The 22,003-nt window shown below is 48.1% G+C and overlaps 1 protein-coding gene across 1 annotated transcript in view; it reads left to right on the forward strand.

Annotated features, from left to right (window-relative positions):
* Positions 1 to 2,906: 2,906 nt before the first annotated feature.
* Positions 2,907 to 22,003, forward strand: part of IRS1 (insulin receptor substrate 1) — a 64,084-nt gene continuing 44,987 nt past the window's right edge. Inside the window, exon 1 of the mRNA XM_006735700.3 lies at positions 2,907 to 7,768. Within this exon, the coding sequence (XP_006735763.1) occupies positions 4,037 to 7,747 (3,711 nt within the window). The 5' untranslated portion in view covers positions 2,907 to 4,036 and the 3' untranslated portion in view covers positions 7,748 to 7,768. The remainder of the gene's footprint in view (positions 7,769 to 22,003) is intronic.

Genomic DNA, 22,003 nt, shown 5'->3' on the forward strand with positions numbered 1-22,003 from the left:
CTGCATTTGTGAATATCAACATAACTGTCCCAGTGTTCCCATGAACCATTTCAGCTCTGTTTTAGTTTTAAAATGCACTTTAGTCTATTACACAAATCATCTCTAACTATCCTATAGATGGCGGCATTGAGCAATACATTTGGTAATAGGTTGCTTTTTGGTTTCTGTGCATTATCAGCTAAGACTGAATGTTTCATACGGTGTATTTCATTACAGTATGCCACATGACTAATTTAGCCTACAGTGACAGGATAATACTTGTACCTGCTCCAAATTACTTCAGATTCCACAAAAGCATTTCTTTCTAGTCTATATCTTGTATGAACCAAATGTGCATTTCCAGAGTTATCTCAACCCATTAATAAAAAAAGTGAAGAACAAACGAACTTACTATAGTATAATTAGAATAAATATTAACCACCTTTAACGTTGGTAGTAAAACACCAGCATGTAGGAAGAGATGGCAGTAACATCCCATGATCAGCAGTTACCCTCCGCCTGAAACCCACTGGTCTGAACAGGATTTGTTGCAGCAATCTGACTTATTCCATGATTTCTATAGAACATTTTAGCCACTGAAATTGAATTTTTAAGGCATAAATCCTTTCCCACTGAGACATTTTAAAAAAAAAGCTTTTATATAATTATGCAGTAATTTGTTTTATATGATTAAAATCCAAACTTTTCTGTGAAGGTTATTGGAGAAATTAAATCGACCTTCCTGCCTTCTTTTAGCAAGAGTATTTTGTTTTCCATAGAGGTATATTCCCTTTAGCTTTTGGGGGGAGGGCGGGGAAGGAAAGGATCATTTGAAAAGTGAAAGTCTATGGATTTGGACTGTTTTCCTACAAAATGTGAAATGTCCTCCACTCCCATCCGCGCTAACCATCAAACCTGTAAAAAGCCCTTTGGTCTTAGATTACGTTGTTACTAACAAACAACCCTTTTATCCGACTTTTTTCTTGCCAAGGTTAAAACCCCACACAATCACACTTTACTACTAACTTCAGTCTTCCCTGCTCTGCATCCCCCCTCCCCTGCTCCCCATAAAGCAAGCTACGCTCCCAGAATCTCGGTCACTGTTGTTACCGCCTCCTTACCAGCTCCAAATATCTGCTATTTATAGCTTTGCAGTAGTGGGCACGTGTGCCCCCATCACCAAGCTGTCAGAGGCAGAGAAGGGCGGGCTCTCAATTCAACAGTGTGTACACAAATGATAGATTAACCAGGTTTAGATGAGCCCGCATGATGTTGGGGAACCTGAAGGCAAGAGGAGAAATGAGGGGCTCCCAGGCTTCCGCAGATGCCGGGTCCCCCAATTCACGTACCACACGCCACTGAATGGCGCCTATGGTTCTTCTCTTTTATTTTATTTTTTTACTACGCTTTGCAACCTACCTTGGTACCCTCACCCTCTGTCCCCACCTCCCCTCTTGCAATGCAAGGCTTGAAAGACAGGCAGCCCTACCAATCAGCAGCTTGCCCAAGAAACAGTCCCCGCCCCTCACCCCCGCTTTAGGCCCAGGCGCGCTCCTCCGCGGCGCAGCCAGCCGGGCCACGGAGCATGCCCAGCACTTCCACTGCCGCCTTTCCCCGCGAGCATCCCGCAGTGTCTGAGAGCTGGAGGCAAAGGACGGTCCCCGGCGTGGAGACGGGGCGGAAACCCCAAACCGGCCAGGAATGGGATGGACAAATAAGATAGCAGTACACCAAATGACAAACGTCATCTTCGTAGGGTCCTTACTGCCAACTGCGCAAGCAAGGGACCCACTGCTTGCTTATAGGCCAGCTTAAAAAAAAAACAACAACTTCGGGGAGCGTTTGCTTGTAGTGAGACTGATACCCCAAGGTGACTGTAAGAGTCTGTTCAAGTAGATCCAGGATGCTGGCCTGTTCTACTCGTGAAGTACTCATTTTCCCATAGCGTCGAGGTGGCACGATCCTTGTTTTCTCCCGATTATCCTTGTGGTCAAGGGTAAAAATTTTATGGGGTGATTCAATGGGTGTGGAAGCTGTGCGTGAAACAAACACTTAAGCCAATATTTACACAGTAGGGTTTTGGCCTTATTAACCCTCTGTAGGTCCCTAACATCTTTTTAAAAACACAGGTAGATTCCGGAATGTGATAACGGGCATCTCGTTTTCTCGCCAAGTCTTTACCCCTGTGGATTCCCGCCCCTTCCCTAGGAAGGATGGGTTGGGGCGGGGTGGGAGCCGAGATATTTACATTTTCTCCCTAATTGATCAGCAGCTAGCCCCACAGCGCCGGACAGAGGACACTCTACCGGGATCCCTCTTTTCATTTCGGAGTGATCAGAATCCCCCAATATATGCCCTTGGGCGCACCTCTGTTCCTTCGAAGTACCTCCCTGCAGTGATTTCGGGGATTCCAAGGTGGAAGGCTGGCCCAGAAGTCCCTTAGCAGACCTTATAAAAATACAGATTTCCGCGCTGTGGCCTATCACCCTGAAACTGAAATCTAGGTTTTATATTTTCTGGGAGAAAAAGGCTTGACTAGAAACCTCCCTCTCTAGGGGTTGATCTTACCTGTTAGGTAAGATCTAGCCCAGCTCCCGCGCCCCCTCCTCCCCGGACCCTCCCACTCAGGGCCCCGTAGCCGCAGTGCCCCCCCGCCGCCCCCCACCCTCACTCCTGCGTCTTCCCGAGCTCGCCCCCCCGCCGCCGTTTTCCCAGACTCCCCTCGTGCTTTCGGGTAGCCACCCAAACACACCCGCCCGCACCCGCGGCGGGGATTCCTGCGGGCCGGGGGCGCCCCGGGTGGCGCGCGCGGAGGACGGCTCTGCGCCGGGGCGGGCGGCCGCGCAGGGGCGCTGCCCAAGCGCTGCTCCTGGGCCCGGCGCGGGCGCCGCTGCGGCACGGTCGGGGGGCGGAGAGGGGCGGGCGCGGGGCGGGCTCGGCCGGGAATGTAGAGACCCGGGCGGGAGCCTCCCGGCGGCGGTGGCGGCGGCGGCGGCGGCCGGGCTGCGGAGCGCGGAGGCTCCGTCACGTGTTTTTCTCCTCCGAGTGAGACGGCGGCGCGGTCGGCGGGGGCCGGCGCACGGAGCCAGACGCCGCCGCTTGTTTTGGTTGGGGCTCTCGGCAACTCTCCGAGGAGGAGGAGGGAGGAGGGGAGAAGTAACTGCAGGGGCAGCGCCTCCCGGGGAAGAGGCGTCTTCCCCGACTCCTTCCCAAACCTCCCTCTTTGCCTCCCGCCCTCGTCCCCTCCCTTCCTCCCCTGCCGACTGGAGCGAGGGGCAGGGATGAGCCTGTCCCTCCGGCGCGTCCCCAGCTCCCTCGGCTGCCCAGTAGCGTTTTGCGTGTTGAAGGCACTTTCTCCGCCCGCCGAGATGGGCCCGAATGGGGGCTGCAGCGGACCCGTCCGCGGACGGCGGCAGCAGCAGTAGCAACAGCCGCAGCGCCGCGGTCTCTGCGATTGAGCTGGTATTTGGGCGGCTGGTGGCGGCGGGGCGGTTGGGGGGTGGGAGGAGGCGGAGGAGGAGGCGAAGGAGGAGGAGGAGGGAGAACCCCGTGCAACGTTGGGACTTGGCAGCTCGCCTCCCCCTGCCCAAGGATATTTAATTTGCCTCGGGAATCGCTACTTCCAGAGGGGAACTCAGGAGGGAAGGCGCGCGCGCGCCTGGAGGGGCAACGCGGGGACCCCCCGGCCGCCGCCGCCCGCCTGCGCCAGACTCCAGCCCGGGCGGCGAGAGATGCATCTTCGCCCCTTTCTGGCCGCGGCGGCTGCGAGGAGACTTGGTTCTCGGAGGATCCGGGCTTCACTCACCCTGGACGCACTGCCTCCCCCCCGGGGCATGAAACGCCCGTAAACTCCGGCCGAGGCCATCTCCTGGGCGCAGCAGCTGCGTCCCCGTTCGGCTGCCCCTCCCCGGCGCGGGGGGCGGCGTGGTTTTCGGAGTCGGGGGTTCGGCAGTCTCCAGCCCTGTTTGCATGTGCGGGGCCGCGGCGAGGAGCCTCCGCCCCCCACCCGGTTGTTTTTCGGCGCCTCCCTCTCCTCGGCAGCGGTGGCGGCGGCAGCATGGCGAGCCCTCCGGAGACCGACGGCTTCTCGGACGTGCGCAAGGTGGGCTACCTGCGCAAACCCAAGAGCATGCACAAGCGCTTCTTCGTGCTGCGGGCGGCCAGCGAGGCGGGGGGCCCGGCGCGCCTCGAGTACTACGAGAACGAGAAGAAGTGGCGGCACAAGTCGAGCGCCCCCAAACGCTCGATCCCCCTCGAGAGCTGCTTCAACATCAACAAGCGGGCGGACTCCAAGAACAAGCACCTGGTGGCCCTTTACACCCGGGACGAGCACTTTGCCATCGCGGCGGACAGCGAGGCCGAGCAGGACAGCTGGTACCAGGCCCTCCTGCAGCTGCACAACCGGGCCAAGGGCCACCACGACGGGGCCGCGGCCCCCGGGGCAGGAGGCGGCGGGGGCAGCTGCAGCGGCAGCTCGGGCCTTGGGGAAGCTGGGGAGGACTTGAGCTACGGGGACGTGCCCCCAGGACCTGCGTTCAAGGAGGTCTGGCAGGTGATCCTGAAACCCAAGGGCCTGGGTCAGACAAAGAACTTGATTGGCATCTACCGTCTCTGCCTGACCAGCAAGACCATCAGCTTCGTGAAGCTGAACTCGGAGGCGGCGGCCGTGGTGCTGCAGCTGATGAACATCAGACGCTGCGGCCACTCAGAGAACTTCTTCTTCATCGAAGTGGGCCGTTCCGCAGTGACAGGACCTGGGGAGTTCTGGATGCAGGTGGATGACTCTGTGGTGGCCCAGAACATGCACGAGACCATCCTGGAGGCCATGCGGGCCATGAGCGATGAGTTCCGTCCTCGAAGTAAGAGCCAGTCCTCCTCCAACTGCTCCAACCCCATCAGCGTCCCCCTGCGCAGGCACCACCTCAACAACCCCCCGCCCAGCCAGGTGGGGCTGACGCGCCGCTCGCGGACCGAGAGCATCACCGCCACCTCACCGGCCAGCATGGTGGGCGGCAAGCAGGGCTCCTTCCGTGTGCGCGCGTCCAGCGACGGCGAAGGCACCATGTCCCGCCCGGCCTCGGTGGACGGCAGCCCCGTGAGTCCCAGCACCAACAGGACCCACGCCCACCGGCATCGCGGCAGCTCCCGGCTGCACCCCCCTCTCAACCACAGCCGCTCCATCCCCATGCCTTCTTCCCGCTGCTCGCCTTCCGCCACCAGCCCGGTCAGCCTGTCGTCCAGCAGCACCAGCGGCCACGGCTCCACCTCGGACTGTCTCTTCCCGCGGCGGTCTAGTGCTTCTGTGTCGGGTTCCCCCAGCGATGGCGGCTTCATCTCCTCCGATGAGTACGGCTCCAGCCCTTGCGATTTCCGAAGTTCCTTCCGCAGTGTCACCCCGGATTCCCTGGGCCACACGCCACCAGCCCGCGGTGAGGAGGAGCTGAGCAACTACATCTGCATGGGAGGCAAAGGGTCCTCCACCCTCACCGCCCCCAATGGTCACTACATTTTGCCTCGGGGTGGCAACGGTCACCGCTGCGTCCCAGGAGCTGGCTTGGGCACGAGCCCAGCCCTGGCTGGGGATGAAGCAGCCAGTGCTGTAGATCTGGATAATCGGTTCCGCAAGCGGACTCACTCCGCGGGCACATCCCCTACCATTTCCCACCAGAAGACCCCATCCCAGTCGTCTGTGGCTTCCATTGAGGAATATACAGAGATGATGATGCCTCCCTACCCGCCAGGAGGTGGCAGTGGAGGCCGGCTGCCTGGCTACCGGCACTCTGCCTTCGTGCCCACCCACTCCTACCCTGAGGAGGGTCTGGAAATGCACCCTTTGGACAGGCGTGGGGGCCACCACCGCCCAGACTCCTCCACTCTCCACACGGATGATGGCTACATGCCCATGTCCCCAGGAGTGGCGCCAGTGCCCAGCAGCCGAAAGGGCAGTGGCGACTATATGCCCATGAGCCCCAAGAGCGTGTCGGCGCCACAGCAGATCATCAACCCGATCAGACGCCATCCCCAGAGAGTGGACCCCAATGGCTACATGATGATGTCCCCAAGCAGCAGCTGCTCCCCGGACACTGGAGGCGGACCCAGCAGCAGCGCCGCCCCTTCTGGGAGCAGCTACGGCAAGCTGTGGACAAATGGGGTAGGGGGCCACCACGCTCACGCCCTGCCGCATCCCAAACTGCCCATGGAGAGCGGGAGTGGCAAGCTCTTGTCTTGTACCGGTGACTACATGAACATGTCGCCAGGGGGGGGCTCCAACACCAGCAGCCCCTCCGACTGCTACTACGGCCCAGAGGACCCCCAGCACAAGCCAGTTCTCTCCTACTACTCATTGCCAAGGTCCTTTAAGCACACCCAGCGGCCTGGGGAGCTGGAGGAGGGTGCCCGGCACCAGCACCTCCGCCTTTCCTCCAGCTCTGGCCGCCTTCTCTATGCTACAACGGCGGAAGATTCCTCCTCGTCCACCAGCAGCGACAGCCTGGGCGGGGGATACTGTGGGGTGAGGCCGGATCCTGGCCTCCCGCATGTCCACCATCAGGTCCTGCAGCCCCATCTGCCTCGAAAGGTGGACACAGCTGCCCAGACCCACAGCCGCCTGGCTCGGCCCACGAGGCTGTCCCTGGGGGACCCCAAGGCCAGCACCTTACCTCGGGTCAGGGAGCAACAGCAGCTCCCGCCCCTGCTGCGCCCTCCCCCGGAGCCCAAGAGCCCTGGCGAATATGTGAATATTGAATTTGGGAGTGAACAGCCAGCTTATTTATCTGGTCCTGTGGCTTCCCGCAGCTCGCCTTCTGTCAGGTGCCCATCCCAGCTCCCGCCAGCTCCCCGAGAGGACGAGACTGGCACCGAGGAATACATGAACATGGACCTGGGGCCAGGCCGGAGGGCGACCTGGCAGGAGAGCGCTGGGGTCCAGCCAGGCAGTGCGGGCCCTGCCCCTCCCGGTGCTGCTAGCATGTGCAGGCCTACGCGGGCAGTGCCCGGCAGCCGGGGGGACTACATGACCATGCAGATGGGCTGTCCTGGGCAGGGCTACGTGGACACCTCGCCAGTTGCCCCTGTCAGCTATGCCGACATGCGGACAGGCATTGTTGTGGAGGAGGCCAGCCTTCCAGGGGCCACAGCGGCCGCTCCCTCCTCATCCTCTGCAGCCTCTGCTTCCCCCACCGCGCCTCAAAAAGCAGGGGAGCTGGTGGCCCGCTCTTCCCTTCTGGGGGGCCCCCAGGGACCTGGGGGCGTGAGCGCCTTCACCCGGGTGAACCTCAGTCCCAACCGTACGCAGAGTGCCAAAGTGATCCGTGCGGACCCACAAGGGTGCCGGAGGCGGCATAGCTCTGAGACCTTCTCGTCCACGCCGAGTGCCACCCGGGCGGGCAACGCGGTGCCCTTTGGAGGGGGGGCTGCTGTAGGGGGCAGCGGTGCTGGCAGCAGCAGCACAGAGGATATGAAACGCCACAGTTCTGCTTCCTTTGAGAATGTGTGGCTGAGGCCTGGGGAGCTCGGGGGAGCCCCCAAGGAGCCGGCCCAAGTGTGCGGGGCTGCTGGGGGTTTGGAGAATGGGCTTAACTACATAGACCTGGATTTGGTCAAGGACTTCAAACAGCGCCCTCAGGAGCGCCCCCCTCAACCGCCCCTGCCCCCGCCCCCTCATCAGCCTCTGGGCAGCAGGGAGAGCCGCTCAAGCAGCCGCTCCAGCGAGGATTTAAGCGCGTATGCCAGCCTCAGTTTCCAGAAGCAGCCAGAGGACCTCCAGTAGCTCAACTGGGCATCACAGCAGGTGCGTTTCACGGTGACAAAGTCAGAAGACAAATCTGCTTTTAACCTTGTGCTGGAATTCTCTTCCTCTTTGCCTAGGCCCCTTTCCTCTCCTTCCCACTGCTTCCTTAGGGAGTGCTTTCACAGCATGGGGGAGGGGAGGGCACACAAGGGGCTCCCTCCACCAGGACACTTGGCTGACTGTCAATAAACCTGTTGGAGCCTGGGCCCAGGAGGCCTTTCATTTGAGGCTCCCAAGTGAAGTACTTACTGTAGTATTTTCAAAATATATACCCGATGCCAGTTCTGAGGCTTGTGAAGTTCATACATAACAACCTTGTTCTCTTTACTGAAGTTTTCTTGTGACTGTATATTTAGGTCAGTCCCTAGAAGGAACAGCTCTACAAAAATATTTGTTAGCACGGGGGCTGATCCAAACCCTTCATTTCAGATAGTTTCTTGGAGCTCTTAAGGGCGATCTTATCAAGTTGCTCTGTGTACTTTAATTCTGTGATTTCACAGTACCGAGGCAACATAAATAGCAGTGGAAACATCAGTTTTTATTCTTGCTGCCCTAAAAAGATTCAGGAGTAAGAGCTTGTTTAGGCTGACATATTTAGGGAGAAATACCTGTCTATTTATGACTCTGTAGAGAGCAATTATGGGTGACATTCTCTTTTTGCTCCTGAACCAGGATTTGTGAAATTTTTTTTTTTTTAAGATTTTATTTACTTATTTGACAGAGAGCAGGAGAGCACAGGCAGGGGGAGCAGCAGAGGGAGAGGGAGAAGCAGGCCCCCCGCTGGGCAGGGAGCCCCATGTGGGGCTCTTGATGTGGGGCTCTTGATCCCAGGACTCTGGGATCATGACCTGAGCCAAAGGCAGATGCTTAACTGACTGAGCCACCCAGGCGCCCCAGGATTTGTGAAATATTATTCACACACTGACCCACCACCTCACAGGCGTGGCTGCTTTTGCATGGGGTCTGCAGTAAAGTCTGCATGTGTCTGGGACCCATTATTAGTGAAGAGCTAGGAAATTCATCCCAGCGTGTCTGCCTTACAGTTGTCTGTTCTTGCAAAGGCCTGCAGGGAGACATCAGACAGATCATTTGGGGGCTACTGTATATCTTCTGTAAAATTACTTAACATTTTTACGTTGAAAAGGAGTATTATGTTAGGGAAATGCCGAGCTTTGGTTTTGTTTTGCACTGAATGTAAAGGCTAGGAGTACTCTTCCATTTTTAGAGCATTTATTGTTTGCCTTTAAGTGCTGGAATAGACACCTCAGTACATATTGAAAGTTGGCTTTACGTCTTCTGTGGCTAAGGCTCTATTGAAAATGAAAAACATTTGTAATAGGAAATTTGCCTGTCCTTCATTCTGTTGAGCCTGTTTTCTGGTGGTCATAATTGTGGGAAGAAGAGAGTATAGTCTGCAAATAATGTGGTGAGTTGGCAGTGCAGAAGTTTCCAGCATTTGGAAACACTTTATTCTGACAAACTGATTATCTTGTGATAGTCTTTTTGATGTATACTTCATAGAATGAGCTTTTAAATATGTGTCCATTCATAAGAAATTGTGCATTGGGTTCCTCTTGGTAGGTATTTGTTTATTATGTAGTCTCAGTCTCCTTGATTCTAACCAGCTTCTAATACTTGACCCATATCATGTGCTGGTTTCTAGAACAAGATATAGGTACACATTCAGACTAAGATTTTAGGTGAGATGATATAGAAAGCATTATTATTATTATTTTTTAAAGATTTTATTTATTTATTTGAGAGAGAGAGAATGAGAGAGCACATGAGAGGGGGGAGGGTCAGAGGGAGAAGCAGGCTCCCCGCCGAGCAGGGAGCGCGATGCAGGACTCGATCCGGGACTCCAGGATCATGACCTGAGCCGAAGGCAGTCGCTTAACCAACTGAGCCACCCAGGCGCCCCGAAAGCATTATTTGATTAGCATTCAGTGTTTATTTTCGTGATTGACTAGAAGAGATTTAATTATATTTGTCAACATCAAAAGTTAAAAACTTTGGTTATTTTTAAATGATAAAAAAAATGACTTTTTAAGGAATGTGAATCCCTCTAATGCTTTAACCATTTATGTTGCAAAATGTTTCATTTATAAAGTAATGAGGATTTGTAGGAAACAAACCCAGCAGAGCCAAAATTTTCATTTTAGAGAAGACGAAAGAAGAAGCTAAGAAACAATAAATTTTCCTCACCTGTTTTCTTAGTTTGAACAGGTTTCTTTTTATAGAGAGAAGAAATAATATTTTGCTCTGAAAGAAATTGATGACCAAATAGAGTTTTCCTCTCTTAAAGGAGCTTTAAAATAAAGTCCTCTTTATGTGGACGGTACATTAAAAACAAACTAACCAAAGCAAAACGATCTTCTATTCTTAGCTTTCTTAGGGAGAATGTAACATTCTGGAATAAACTTATAATCATATCCCTAATAATCTTGGAGTAAGCAATACACCATGCTTGGACAGCCCCATGGCAGAAAAATTCTACAGTGTGTATTTTGTAAGCTGTAGATGGAGAGATGAGAGGTGTTTGCAGTGTGTTTTAAATGAGGCACCAAATGCTACTTGACACCCTTCCATCCTGAATTCTCCCTCCTTTGCCCTGTTGAGTTTAAAGATGTGATCTGATCGTCAATTAGCTGAAACAAAAAATCCGACCTTCCTTGGCAAACAACTTTTCCTGGGAATGAGTATTTTAGTTGTGAAAACATCCTTTTCCTAACTTCCTCAGAAATTCCTATCTTTGCCCCTCTCTTGCTCATGGCTCTGGTAAAACCTGAAACAGGAACGGAATGGGGAGCTAGAAGGGGTGTGTGCTTTCTCCCAACCCCTTATTTTAAACATTGAGGCTTGTCTAGTATTTTTCACTGACTGTTAAAGGAAAACATCAGTGAGGCAGCTCAGGTGCTCAGGACTGGTGCTTGTCCTTCCCAATGACCTCATGTCCAGTTACCAATTTTTGTCCACCTGTGCCTCCTCTAACTTCGTTCTGATTTTGAGTTCTTGTTTTCCAGCATCCCCTTCTCCCATTCCCTTTGTTTCCCACCTCTTATTTCATGTTTCCGGCCTTGTCTTTTTTTCTCTTTTTCTCCATTTTAGAATTTCGCAGTCCTTGTGGCCTACTCTCTGCAGAGAGTGGATTGAGAGCCCAAGAGGACAGAAAGGACACAGCAGCCCAGTTATCTTTAACCAGCTTTTACCTCAAATTTGTTTTTTGTTTTGAAACTGCAGCTCCGGCAGATAGAGCAGGCTTTGGCAAAGGCGCAGACCCAAGCCGCCCCGTTTAAGTTCCCTTTATTTATTTTTTTGTCATTTTGTTATGCCCCCCCCCAAAAAGGGGGGCATTTCTCTTCCTTTCACTCCATTTCCTTGTTGTGATTTCAAGGATTCCGTACCTCCAGGACTACCTCTCCTCTCTCCCTCCTCCTCCCTCCTTCCCTTCCCCTCCCTGTGTGGCCTTTTTTGTCTGGCGCATACCGTCTCAGCTCTGGCACTTTCCCGTTTCCCGGGTCACCTCCGCTTCCTGCATTCCTCCCTATTTATTTGGCACTTGGCTCCCCTCCCTCTTCCAAGCCCCTTTAGCCGGGGGTTGGGGAATCTGCAGCGGGGCTGAGGCCGCCCTCACAAATCTCCCACCCCGCCCACCTCCGGTCGCCTAGAGGCGCCGGGCTGCCTGGCCCCTTCCCCGCCCCGCCGCGTGGTCCGCGGAGGCTGGTGAGCCGGGCCCGGCCTTTCCGTGCAGATCTGGCTCTGAGTGGGCGGAGCGGACGGGTCCTGATTGGCTCCGGCCAGAGCCAATCTGCGCGAGTATCTACCGCGCTGCCGAGGGCGCGGGGTGGGGCCTCGGGTCGGGGGATGGGGTGGGGGCCGGGGGCCTCCGGCTGGGTCCTGGGTTCAGCGGTGGCCCCCGGGGCTGGGCGTCGGGACCACCAGCCCTCCCAACTCTCTCCCTCCACCTCTTCCCTGTAGTGCCTGTGGAACTGAGCCAAGTACGCACCCCCTCCTACTCCCCTCCCAGAGGATGTTATGCGCTCAGCCTTATTCGTGCATCCAGCCCAGAATCCTAAGAATGAGAAAGTCCAACCAGCCCACTGACAGAGGCCGGAAACACACACTTCCTCTTATTTTTAATTGAGAAAAATCCAGGCCGTGACCATGTGACGTGCCCCATTTTGTTTCCCTCCTCTCTTTACTACGGTTTACTACGACGCCACGTTCCTTCATCTTCCTGTCTGGAAATCCACGAGCACGTGGTTGTAGGATTGATTGGGTTGGCTCAAGATTCTAACATTTATGTCCCTTACTAATGGGAAGGAGGAGGGGAAAAAAAAAAGGAAACACAAGTTCCTGGCTGGAACTGTTTGGGGATCATTCAGGAAAAACTCATTTGGCTGGAAATTGTATTAGGGTCAACACTATATATCGAGCGGCCGCAGTTTGCAAAGCTTGGAGCCAGATAAGATCAACAAAAACTGACCCTTCTAGGCCCAGGGGAGCTCACAGTGAAATGAAAACGCCGGATATAGCTTGCAAATCATGAGAATCTAGAGATTCATTGCAAGGGCCTGGGTAGAGTTTGGTACTGAGGTTGGAGGAAATGCTGCTTAAGCTCTCAAAACCAGATTTGTTTTTTTGACCAGTGACAGCCCAAGTGAAAGCTCATCAGGGCAGCCTGGGCTAACTTTCTGAAAGCTTGCTAGATTTGTGTTGTGGCCCTCAAATAACCAACGTTATGTGAGATGTATTACTTTATGGGATGGAAAATTTGTTCTGATTTTCCCTTCTAAAATAAAGGAAAGTAAGAGAGAAATTAATGGAGGTGTTCCCCCCTCCCCTTTCCCTCTCCAGTAAGTCTTTTTTTGCCAGCCAGCCTCCCTCATGCATCACTGAATCATAAGCCCCAAAGGCAACGTTTGTCCATAGGTGTAAATGTAAGGCAGAAGGACTGCCCTGGTGTAAATGTTTTGCCTCATGCAGCTTCTGAGCTATGGGAGAGAGTTTCTCTGTTGTTCCAGAAAACTTGGAGCATCTAACAATCTTCTTAATCTCTGACATCGTTTAAGTAGCTTTTTATGTTAAAAAATAAATCCGTAGAAAATTCCACATATTGTAATTATTTCTCTGCCCCCCCCAAATAAATACTGTTATATTGCCTACTACTGTAAGGGACTTGGAATTCAAAAATTCATGCCTCCCCTGCTCCCTGCTGTTTGGTTTTTTTATTTTGTTTTGTTTTACTTTTTTTTTTGGTTGGTTTGTTTATCAAAATTCCTGGAAAATAGCTTTATGTTATCTTGAATGATGCAATGGAAAAAGCAGTTCCTGGGAGCCAGAGATCTTGAGTTGTAACACAGCCTGTGCCCTTCATTAGCTAAGTGACCTTGGGTAGGTCACTTAATTTCTCTGGACCTATTTCCTCATCAGTAACTTGAGAGTTTTGTTCTAAATTATTCTGACCTCCTTTGCAGCACTAAACATAGGAATATTTTGGAGAGAATGACTGATATTCTTTAATGGGTCAGTTGTAATGAGGATTCTTTCTGAAGAAGCTGTTGATTGGGTTATAATGAAGTGTATTAGAATATTGTTTCCTCCTGTTCTAGCTTTTGGATCACTCTTTATGGTTTGATTCAGGACTTATTTTAAACTTTCTGGTTTGGAGGGGAGCAGATTTTAACAGACCTTAAGACAAACCCTCCAGACTGTACAAGTCTAAATTTTTGGAACCTTCTCTAGACTGAACTGGGCTCCTCCCTCTCCTCCCCTTTTAAAACATTAAATGTGTGTGAGAATGCAAGTCAACTGCTAGTTCCTTGCATCCTAAGGTCAACTGTTGGAAGCATCCCACCCCAGGATACAGGTCAAGCTTTAACCAATCCATGTCTATGACATTATTCTGTCTTCAATTAGAAATCACCCCTTCTTCTGCAGGTGTTCTGTGTATGGATAATGTTTCTCATTTGTACCATCGGAATCCTTCCTTCAGTGAGGTATATCCACTTGAGTGAATAGTAAGGAAATCTGAGAGGCCAACTGAGGACTATAAGAAGTCTTCCACAATTTTTTGTTTGGTTTCAGTTTTCTCTGTCAGGTGTGTGAAAAAGCTCAATATTTCTCTTGCCGGCAGCATGAGTGTTTGTCTAGCTTTTTGTGTTTTAGGATTTTTGATTTGTTAGTTGAGCTGTATACTGCTTTGCTGACCTAGTATTATCTTGGCTGTCAAGATGCCAATGTATTCAGAAATTCTGACCCTTTGGGTACCTCTGTGTGGATTGCATTAGAATAGTCTATTGACTCTTTCATTCAGAACTTCGTTGACTTATTCTTTTCCAGTCCTTCTGCTACAATCATATATATTTCTTAGCTGTATAGTATATAAATGGTTCCTTTTATTTTGGTGGGTTGGTAATTTTAGGATAATGGAACACTTCGCAATTGTAAGGTTTTGTTTTAAAGCTATTTTCCCAATGATTTCCTCATGTTACAGAGTTACTGGAAATTGTATTCAAGTAAAATAGTGTCTCATGAATTCAGTTTGAAGTCAGTTTCACACTAAAGATTCTGTAACTTTCTTTACCACGTTTACAGTTATGTACTTGATTTATTCCCTGCCTTACAAGTCCGTAGCTAGTGGAAAACTCTAAAAAGCACTTTTTAAAATGTTATTGAAACATGTTTGGAAGTTGTAATCACTTTGAATTTTAATTTAATACAATTACACTCTAATATGTGTATGGTATAATAGTATGCTAATTTCTAACTAATATGAAATAGTTGCAAAAAAAAGTTACCGTGAGGCTTTTTAAAATGATGGTCAGGAAATGTTCTTGTCTGACATCGTGTTCTTGTCTGACATTGTGGAAACAGTAGCATCCCTCCCATTCTTGATTCACAGAAAAAAGGGAGAAGATGGATTAGATGAGTATAAGGTACTGTCATCTGTGGAGAAAGGAACATTTTCCATCTTAATAATATTCTTGCTGCAGGCTCTGCTATAATCTATTTGTTAAAATAAAGTTGGTTGGATAAATGTTATTTGTGCTTCCTCAATGAGCCAGTGATCTTTGAATAATAGAGCTTTTAAAAATGATGTGTTTATATTGAAAAGGCAGCTTTTCTTTTTCAAGTCCCCCTCTGCATTTTCATTCATGATGGCAGGAGAATTGAATATGTTGGTCAGTCTATAATTTTAATTGGATCTTTGAATCTATCTTCAAGCAGAGAGGAAATTTTGTGGTTTTATTACCCCTACCCTGAATGTTTAATTGAGTAACGTTTTACTAAGTAAGTATTCACTGCTTTCCTTTTGCCCTTCCATGTTTGTTCCTTTGTTTGCTCCCCGCTCTGTGTCACTTTCTGCCCTCCACCCTGGTCCTGTTTGAACCAAACCCACATACATTGGATGCTAATTGGTTGGCCTGAAGAAGATGCCAGTAAACCCAAGTTCATAAACTTTCCCCCATTTTTTGTTAACCGAAAAATACTTTGATACGAGTTCTCTGATCAGCCCTGACGTATTTAGGTCATGTTGCTGAACAGTTTCACTTAATCTTGAGAAATTGATAGTTGTGTTATGTTTGTTGAAATGATTAAAGAAACATTCTCTCTCTTTTTTTTTTTTTCTTTAAATGTATGTAGCATGGCAAACAAATTCTATTTTGCACAGAAAGTCATGATTCTTAGTTCTAGGAAGGTTATAGATCCATGTGAAACAGGCAAAAATGTAAGAAAGACATTTATAAAAATATAGCAGTTAGTTTAAGGTCTCCAAAATATTCAGTAATTGCTCTGTCTTCCACTGTTATTCATCTATTATTCTCTAAGGATGGTGTCCCTGTTTATTTTAAAATTATTTGAAGGGCTCGCTAGGATACTGGAAATAATCACACTTACCCTTGAATTTTAGGGATTGTGGGAATAATCAGAAGAACATTAGCTTCTCTGGTACAAGATCAGAGGCCACCTGCCTCCCAACCTCAACATGAATGGTCTGCCTTCAGTCAAATAGGCCCCAGACCTCAGTTTCGTGTTGGTCCCATTTCCTCTTTTCTTCAGTAAACAGCAATGAACACCTATTGTGTTCCAATAATGCATATTTTGTTGTAAGAGAATAGGGGTGGACACATGGAAATGGAGGGGGGAAAAAGATAGTGAATGGAGTTCATCCAAGTAATTACCAAATTTCTTCTGGCACAACTTATCTGGGGGAAAAAAAATCAAGATTCAGGATATGTAATCCATGAAAGTCAGCATTTTTCACATACTTACTGGGTGAAAGTGCCCATCTACCTCAGAGTATTATGGTTTTCTTAATCATTCTAACCCTGGCTTCCTGGCTGGCAATAACACCAGCTCACTTAAATAGCTCATGAGCCTCTTGAAACTATTTGGAAGAGTGGCCCCTTTTTAGATATTCAGCTGGCAAACATAATATTAGCAAGAAGTAAGAAAAAGATATCTTTGGCTCTTTTGTCCAAGGGAAGCAGTCAGGAGAGGTGTCCAGGTGTTAAATGAACAGGAGTTCATGAGTAGGAAGCATGGGGTGAATATTGGGGCTGTAAAAGAAATTGTAGTCTTTTCTTTCCATCCTAGAAGCTCTATCATTGGAGAACTTTTTTTCCCCTTCGGGTGGGTGGTTTTTATTTTTAGTAGTGAAAGGCTTTAACCCTCTGACCTCTGGTTCCTGTGCTTGCTTCTGGCTGGAAGTATAACCTCCTTTGAGATTTTGTCATTGCTGTTTTTAAGTGTGTTCACTTGCACTCTCTCCGCTTTGATGATGTGCAGTCATATTTGTTTTTAAGTTCAGAGTAGTTTCTTACAGAAACCTAAAAAAGCATTTTTTTTTTAAGACCACCTAGTTTTATGATAGCTTGCTGGGTCTATTCACAGCTTTTTTCTTTCATTTTTTGGTGTTGGCAATTAATGCACATGCTATAAGTAGTTTAAAACAATTTTTTAAAGGTATAAAGTGAAAAATAAGATTCTTTCCCACTCTTGTTCCCCAGCTTCTCTTCTCATAGGCCACCGTCGATGCTGGATTTTGTTTATGTTTCCAGAGATGAACTGCTCATAAATTTTGAAGCTTAGTAATAGAGAGTTGGTGGAATGCCCAATTGCTCAGAGTCTTCCGTGGAAGAACATGCTCAGATCCCCACGTTTTGCACTGAAGGAGCACAGCAGTCAACATACCTCTTACAGTAGACTCGTTGCTTTTGTTTGTTTGTTTGTTTATTAAAAGGAAAGAGAAAAGTACTCTTTATTTCCCGTGCCTCTTGTGACTCTTCAGGTTATAAGAGAAAGCATCATCTAGTATAACCCAGTGATGGGGGGAAAGCATTAGTTAGGAAATGATCTGCTTTTCTAATTTTGAAGCATTTGTGAAGGGAAAGGTGTCCAAGTGTGAGTCTTTATTACTCTGTTTTCTCCCCTGTTTTTCTGCTGAAGTATGTCAGCACTTCCCTGCCCCTCCACGGGAGTGAATAACTAGTTCTTAATATAGTGTGGTAGGATTAACTATAAAGGTTAAGGAGCCTTTTGAAGACGTTCTGGTCACCAAGGTCTCCTATTTGTGAGAGTTCAGAAGAATTAAAGCTTTCTATTGGAATAAGCAGAAAGAATGGCAAAAACCATTTCAAATTCTGGGAGCGGGTTATTTTAGTCATAATAATTGCATGTAAATAATAGAATAAATTGTTTAGTGACTTCCTCTCACTCCAAGTGTTAATAACTTTGGAGGAAATTAGTGGAACTTAGAGAATCTGTTCCATCTCCTAAGGAGATGTGTATTACTATGAGTATGACTGAGATAATCTCTACTTTGAACCAGAGAGGAACTCGAATAGTTAAAAACATTTATAATTGATGCCCTGATGTTCTTGCTGATTGTGGTCTAGGTACAGTGTGAATAGGATGGAGTAGTTACCATTACAAAATAGAAACTTTCAAGAATATGATAACAGCTGACCTTTAAATCACAATTATCAGTATTGTATCATTTTTGGTGACCTGTCAATATGAATATGCTAAGACAATACCAGTTTTCTTCCAGATCATCTGGAGTGAAGAATGAAATTCAACAACCTGCAGAAACTTTTAAGAAAGCTGTTAAAGGATTTAATCTATGAAACAAGCTAGTTTCTTAGGGGTATGCATCATTTAGCTTTGATCTGTAAGAAACCACCCCAAAACCGATGGCCTTAGACCATTGGTCATTTGTTAGATCGCAGTTCTGAGGGTTGGTGATTTAGGCTGTGTTCAGGGTGTGGAGTGCCTGTCTCACCTGGGAAAGCTCACGTGGACGGTTGGATGGTTAGCTGCGGACTGGTTGGTTTAGGATTGTTTCCCTCACTTGTCTGGTGGATGATGCTGGCTGTCAGTTGGTGCTTGCTGTTGATTGAGCCACAGCAGGCTAACCCAAACTTTACATAGCATTTGGATGAGCAACCAGCAGCAGTGAGAGAGGGGCACACGTATTTTTCAAGCCTCTGTTTATATCTCATTTGCTCCTATCCCTTTGTCCAAAGCAAGTCACAAAGCCATGCCCAGTTTCAAGGGATAGAAAAATAGAGTCTTCTTGATGGGAGAAGCCATTGTGTCTGATTTATACATTGTACAAGTGTATTTATAAATGCAGTTGTTTATACCATCATTGACCATTTATTGGTTGCATGTTGAACGCCTAGAATAAAGTTATTCTTAAATGTTTATAATGAATATTCCTAGCTTTGGATGAAATATCAGTGATTTCCTTCGTATTGGTGCTATCACTTCTTTCCTTCTAATTTTCCTTTGAGAAACATGAAAGCTTATATTGTCTCAGTAAACTTTTATTGAGTTCATACTGTGAGTCAGGCACTGGGGACTGAAGTAGGTGTGTCCCAGTCTTCCCTGTGCTTGTAGAAGGCAGAGAACAAAGAAGGAAACAATGAATTGCATTACTGCAAGGTGTGGGGACAGGAAATGATTTGAGAAAATAGTAAATAATGTGGTTCTGTCATTCAGGTTCCTGAAGGGATGGCAAGGACTTTTTTATCACAGATTCAGACCTTTCTTTAGAGTTTGATTCCCTCTTGAGATCGGCCTCTTATGGAATGAGTGAAAGCTGGAAGTTCACCTCTAAGGAAAATGTGAACAATGACTACTGGGGTTTCTTACCAGAGATTGTCGTCTATATTTTTAGTGCCATTGGTGGTTGGTGAAAATAGTTAATGCTCTTTGCCCGAGGCTAGAGGACTACACCATGTTCAGGCAGCTCCCACAGGCCTGCAGATGAAATATGGCGCTAGAAAGTAGCCCAGAGCCACGGGACATCAGGCATCTTGTACCATCCTCCCTCCGTCCCTTCGCCAAGACTGCCTGCCCTTTCCCCACATACACAGCAAGCTGGACCAGAGCAGCACTTGCTCAGAGAATGAGGCTTTTTGTGGGGAGCGGTGGGGAGCTGTGGGTGAAATGGAGCCAAAGACTTCAGTGGTTTGAAAGTCGTGTTCCCACCTGAGCACAGATAGGGACTCTGGTAATGCGGAGCTGCTGATTCTCGGGAAGCAAATGCAGATGGTTGGCAGTATCCCACTCAAAGCCACGGTAGTGGTTTCTTGAACCCTGTCTCAGATCTCTTACCAGCCAGTATTTACATTTTTCCTACACCAGAACCTCGAATGCCTTAACGTTCCTGAGGTTACAGAACAAAACAAAATCGACACACTGGGTAACATACGTCATATTGGGAGGAGGGAAGGGAGTCCCTAAAGGGTTTTGAGGGGCCCGTTGAGTGGTGTATTTATATCCTGATCTTGGCAGCTCCCACCCACCCCCCAGCTCCTCTTTGGCTTGCCCTTTTTGCCCCCTTCCCAATGCCAAGGCACTCTTTGAACCACAGTTAACAATACCTTCCTTTCAAAGCTGATCCCGTTCCCTCTGGTTAGATTAAGGAATATAAATATTACATGTTTTTCTAAAGAATGGGTAATGACTTGACTTCTGAAAATATTTTACTTCCATTGGTAGGATACCCTGGAAGTCATTGGGATTATAATGAAAACTTTCCCTTTTGCCTAAACTTGTCTCTGTGTGTGTGTGTGTGTGTGTGTGTGTGTGTGTGTGTGTGTTTGGAGGTGAGGAGGGTTAGGGAGTGGAAACTGCATTCCAATAAAAAATGTTACATTCCTAAAACTAGGTCTTGAAAAATATTTTGCAGCCTGAGCCTTTGGTCCCTCACAAGTTCCTACAAGGGCAACCTTCAGACAGTGTACAGGGTTGTTGATTCTCGGGCCTTTGAACTGGGTGAGGAATGTGTCTCAAGTCGGAAAAGGGAATGGTTCATTTGTGCTTTTAGCCTCTAGCTTGAAAGCTGGAAGAATGTTATTGTGTCTTCAAAGCCTCTTTCCCAGCACGCTGTATTAGATGGGCTCCTGGAAAGCCTCTTTGCATTATCAAGTACACAACAGAAACCCATGCCACCCAATTCGATTTAATTCAGTGGCTACTTTTAGGTGCATTTGAAATTAATGTGTCTGTTCTGTAAGAATAGAGCCCCATTCCACTCCTCCCTCTTTACCCCAATTGAGGTGATTTATAGTTATTCACTAGATAAGAAGACTTTTGGTCTTCGTTTGGCGGGGGGGCTTGGGGAATATTATTTTAAAAAATAGTGGCAGAGGTATTTAGGAAGGTAAGAGTGCTTAGCGTCCTAGAATTGCGAATGCATTTCCATGGGAAGTAAGTCAAATTGCATTTGCATTGTAAAATCAATACATTTAAATGATCAAAGAAAACATTTAGAGTATGTTATTGGCTGGGTTCAAGTACACCTACCGCCCTGTCTCCCTCCTTGCTTTCAAAAAGTTTACCCCTTCCTGCGGGGATGGAAACCCCCATCCTTGCTCTAGTTACTCATTTCCCACCCCTCTTTGCTAATAAAAATTGTGAGTGTGTTGAGAGCAGACGCCAGTGTCTGAGGAGGAGAGGACCCCGAGCCCTTGCCAAATTAAAAACTTGTTTATCAACAGTCCAGAGGATAGTTGTTGAAGCAAGGCAGAGGATAGCTTTAGAAAAGTCCCAAACAGAAACAATGCTATGGATATATTCTGGGTACCTCAAACCATTTCATTCGCTGGATATTTTAAAAATCAAATTCAAGGGGTACCTGGGTGGCTTAGTCAGTCTGCCTTTGGCTCAGGTCAAGATCTCAGGGTCCTGGGATTGAGCCCCATGTCCTTGGACTCCCTGCTCAGCGGGGAGTCTTCTCCCTCTCCTTCTGCCCCCCCCCCTTGTGTGCTCTCTCTCTCTCTCCGAAATAAATAAAATCTTAAAATCAAATTCAAATTGAGATTTCACATGATATTAAACATAATCAAACAAAATGACAAGAGTTCTTGCAATCTGATAGGACTGGAAATGCAGGCTCCAGTGAAATTAATTAGTCGCCTCATTCCTATGTCTGAAATCCTGGGATACTTCCTCTTTTTCCCCCAAACCATTCTTTTAAAGGTTGACGGAAACTTTGCCTTATTTTGAGGAGTTTTATTTCTCTGCTTCCAACAGTCCTTTACCAATTTTTCTTCTACTAGTTTGGTAGAGTTGTTCTGATGTTAATTGCAGTTTAGTAATGTAGGTCAGAGCTTAGTGTTTTCACTGAGGTTTAAAGATACCAAAAGTGATGAGAAAATGATTTGAAAAATAATTATTGTATCATAGTTACCTCTATTTTTAAAAAAGAGGCCAGTTACTCAGTGTGTGATTTGGAGAGTCCCCTTCTAATTTGTCCCCTATGCTCATGCCTTTTCTTCCTCTTGAGTATAAGGTTGCTAGTTAGCCCTTCTACTAAAGTACCAGTAAGATCTGGGAAAAGGAATTAAATTTACATGAATGCATTTTGCCACTGTGACACTTGTTAGCTACAATGTTAACCTTGGTCTGGGAAGTTGAACCTACTTGCCAAGATAGGAGACTGTTTGCCTGTGTTCTGGTTCCATACTTCATGGAAGCTGGGCTGTTTTGATGGCCACAGTGATAGAATGTGTATTCTAAACTAGTTTGTCACCTTTTATAGCCATTCTTCTTAAACATTGCTTGATATTTCAAGTATTAAGCTAAAACGTAGGGTCCAAGCAATGTGACACATAGCAAAGCATTTGTCACCCTTTGCTCTAAAACCGTGCAACTCCCCAAGATCTTGTAACATAAATGTGTTCTATTTTATTTTAAAGAGGATTTCCGTTTTCCTGG

This window comes from Leptonychotes weddellii, chromosome 3 (assembly GCF_054177405.1).
Source record: "Leptonychotes weddellii isolate Sample4059 chromosome 3, ASM5417740v2, whole genome shotgun sequence".
NCBI lineage: Eukaryota > Metazoa > Chordata > Mammalia > Carnivora > Phocidae > Leptonychotes > Leptonychotes weddellii.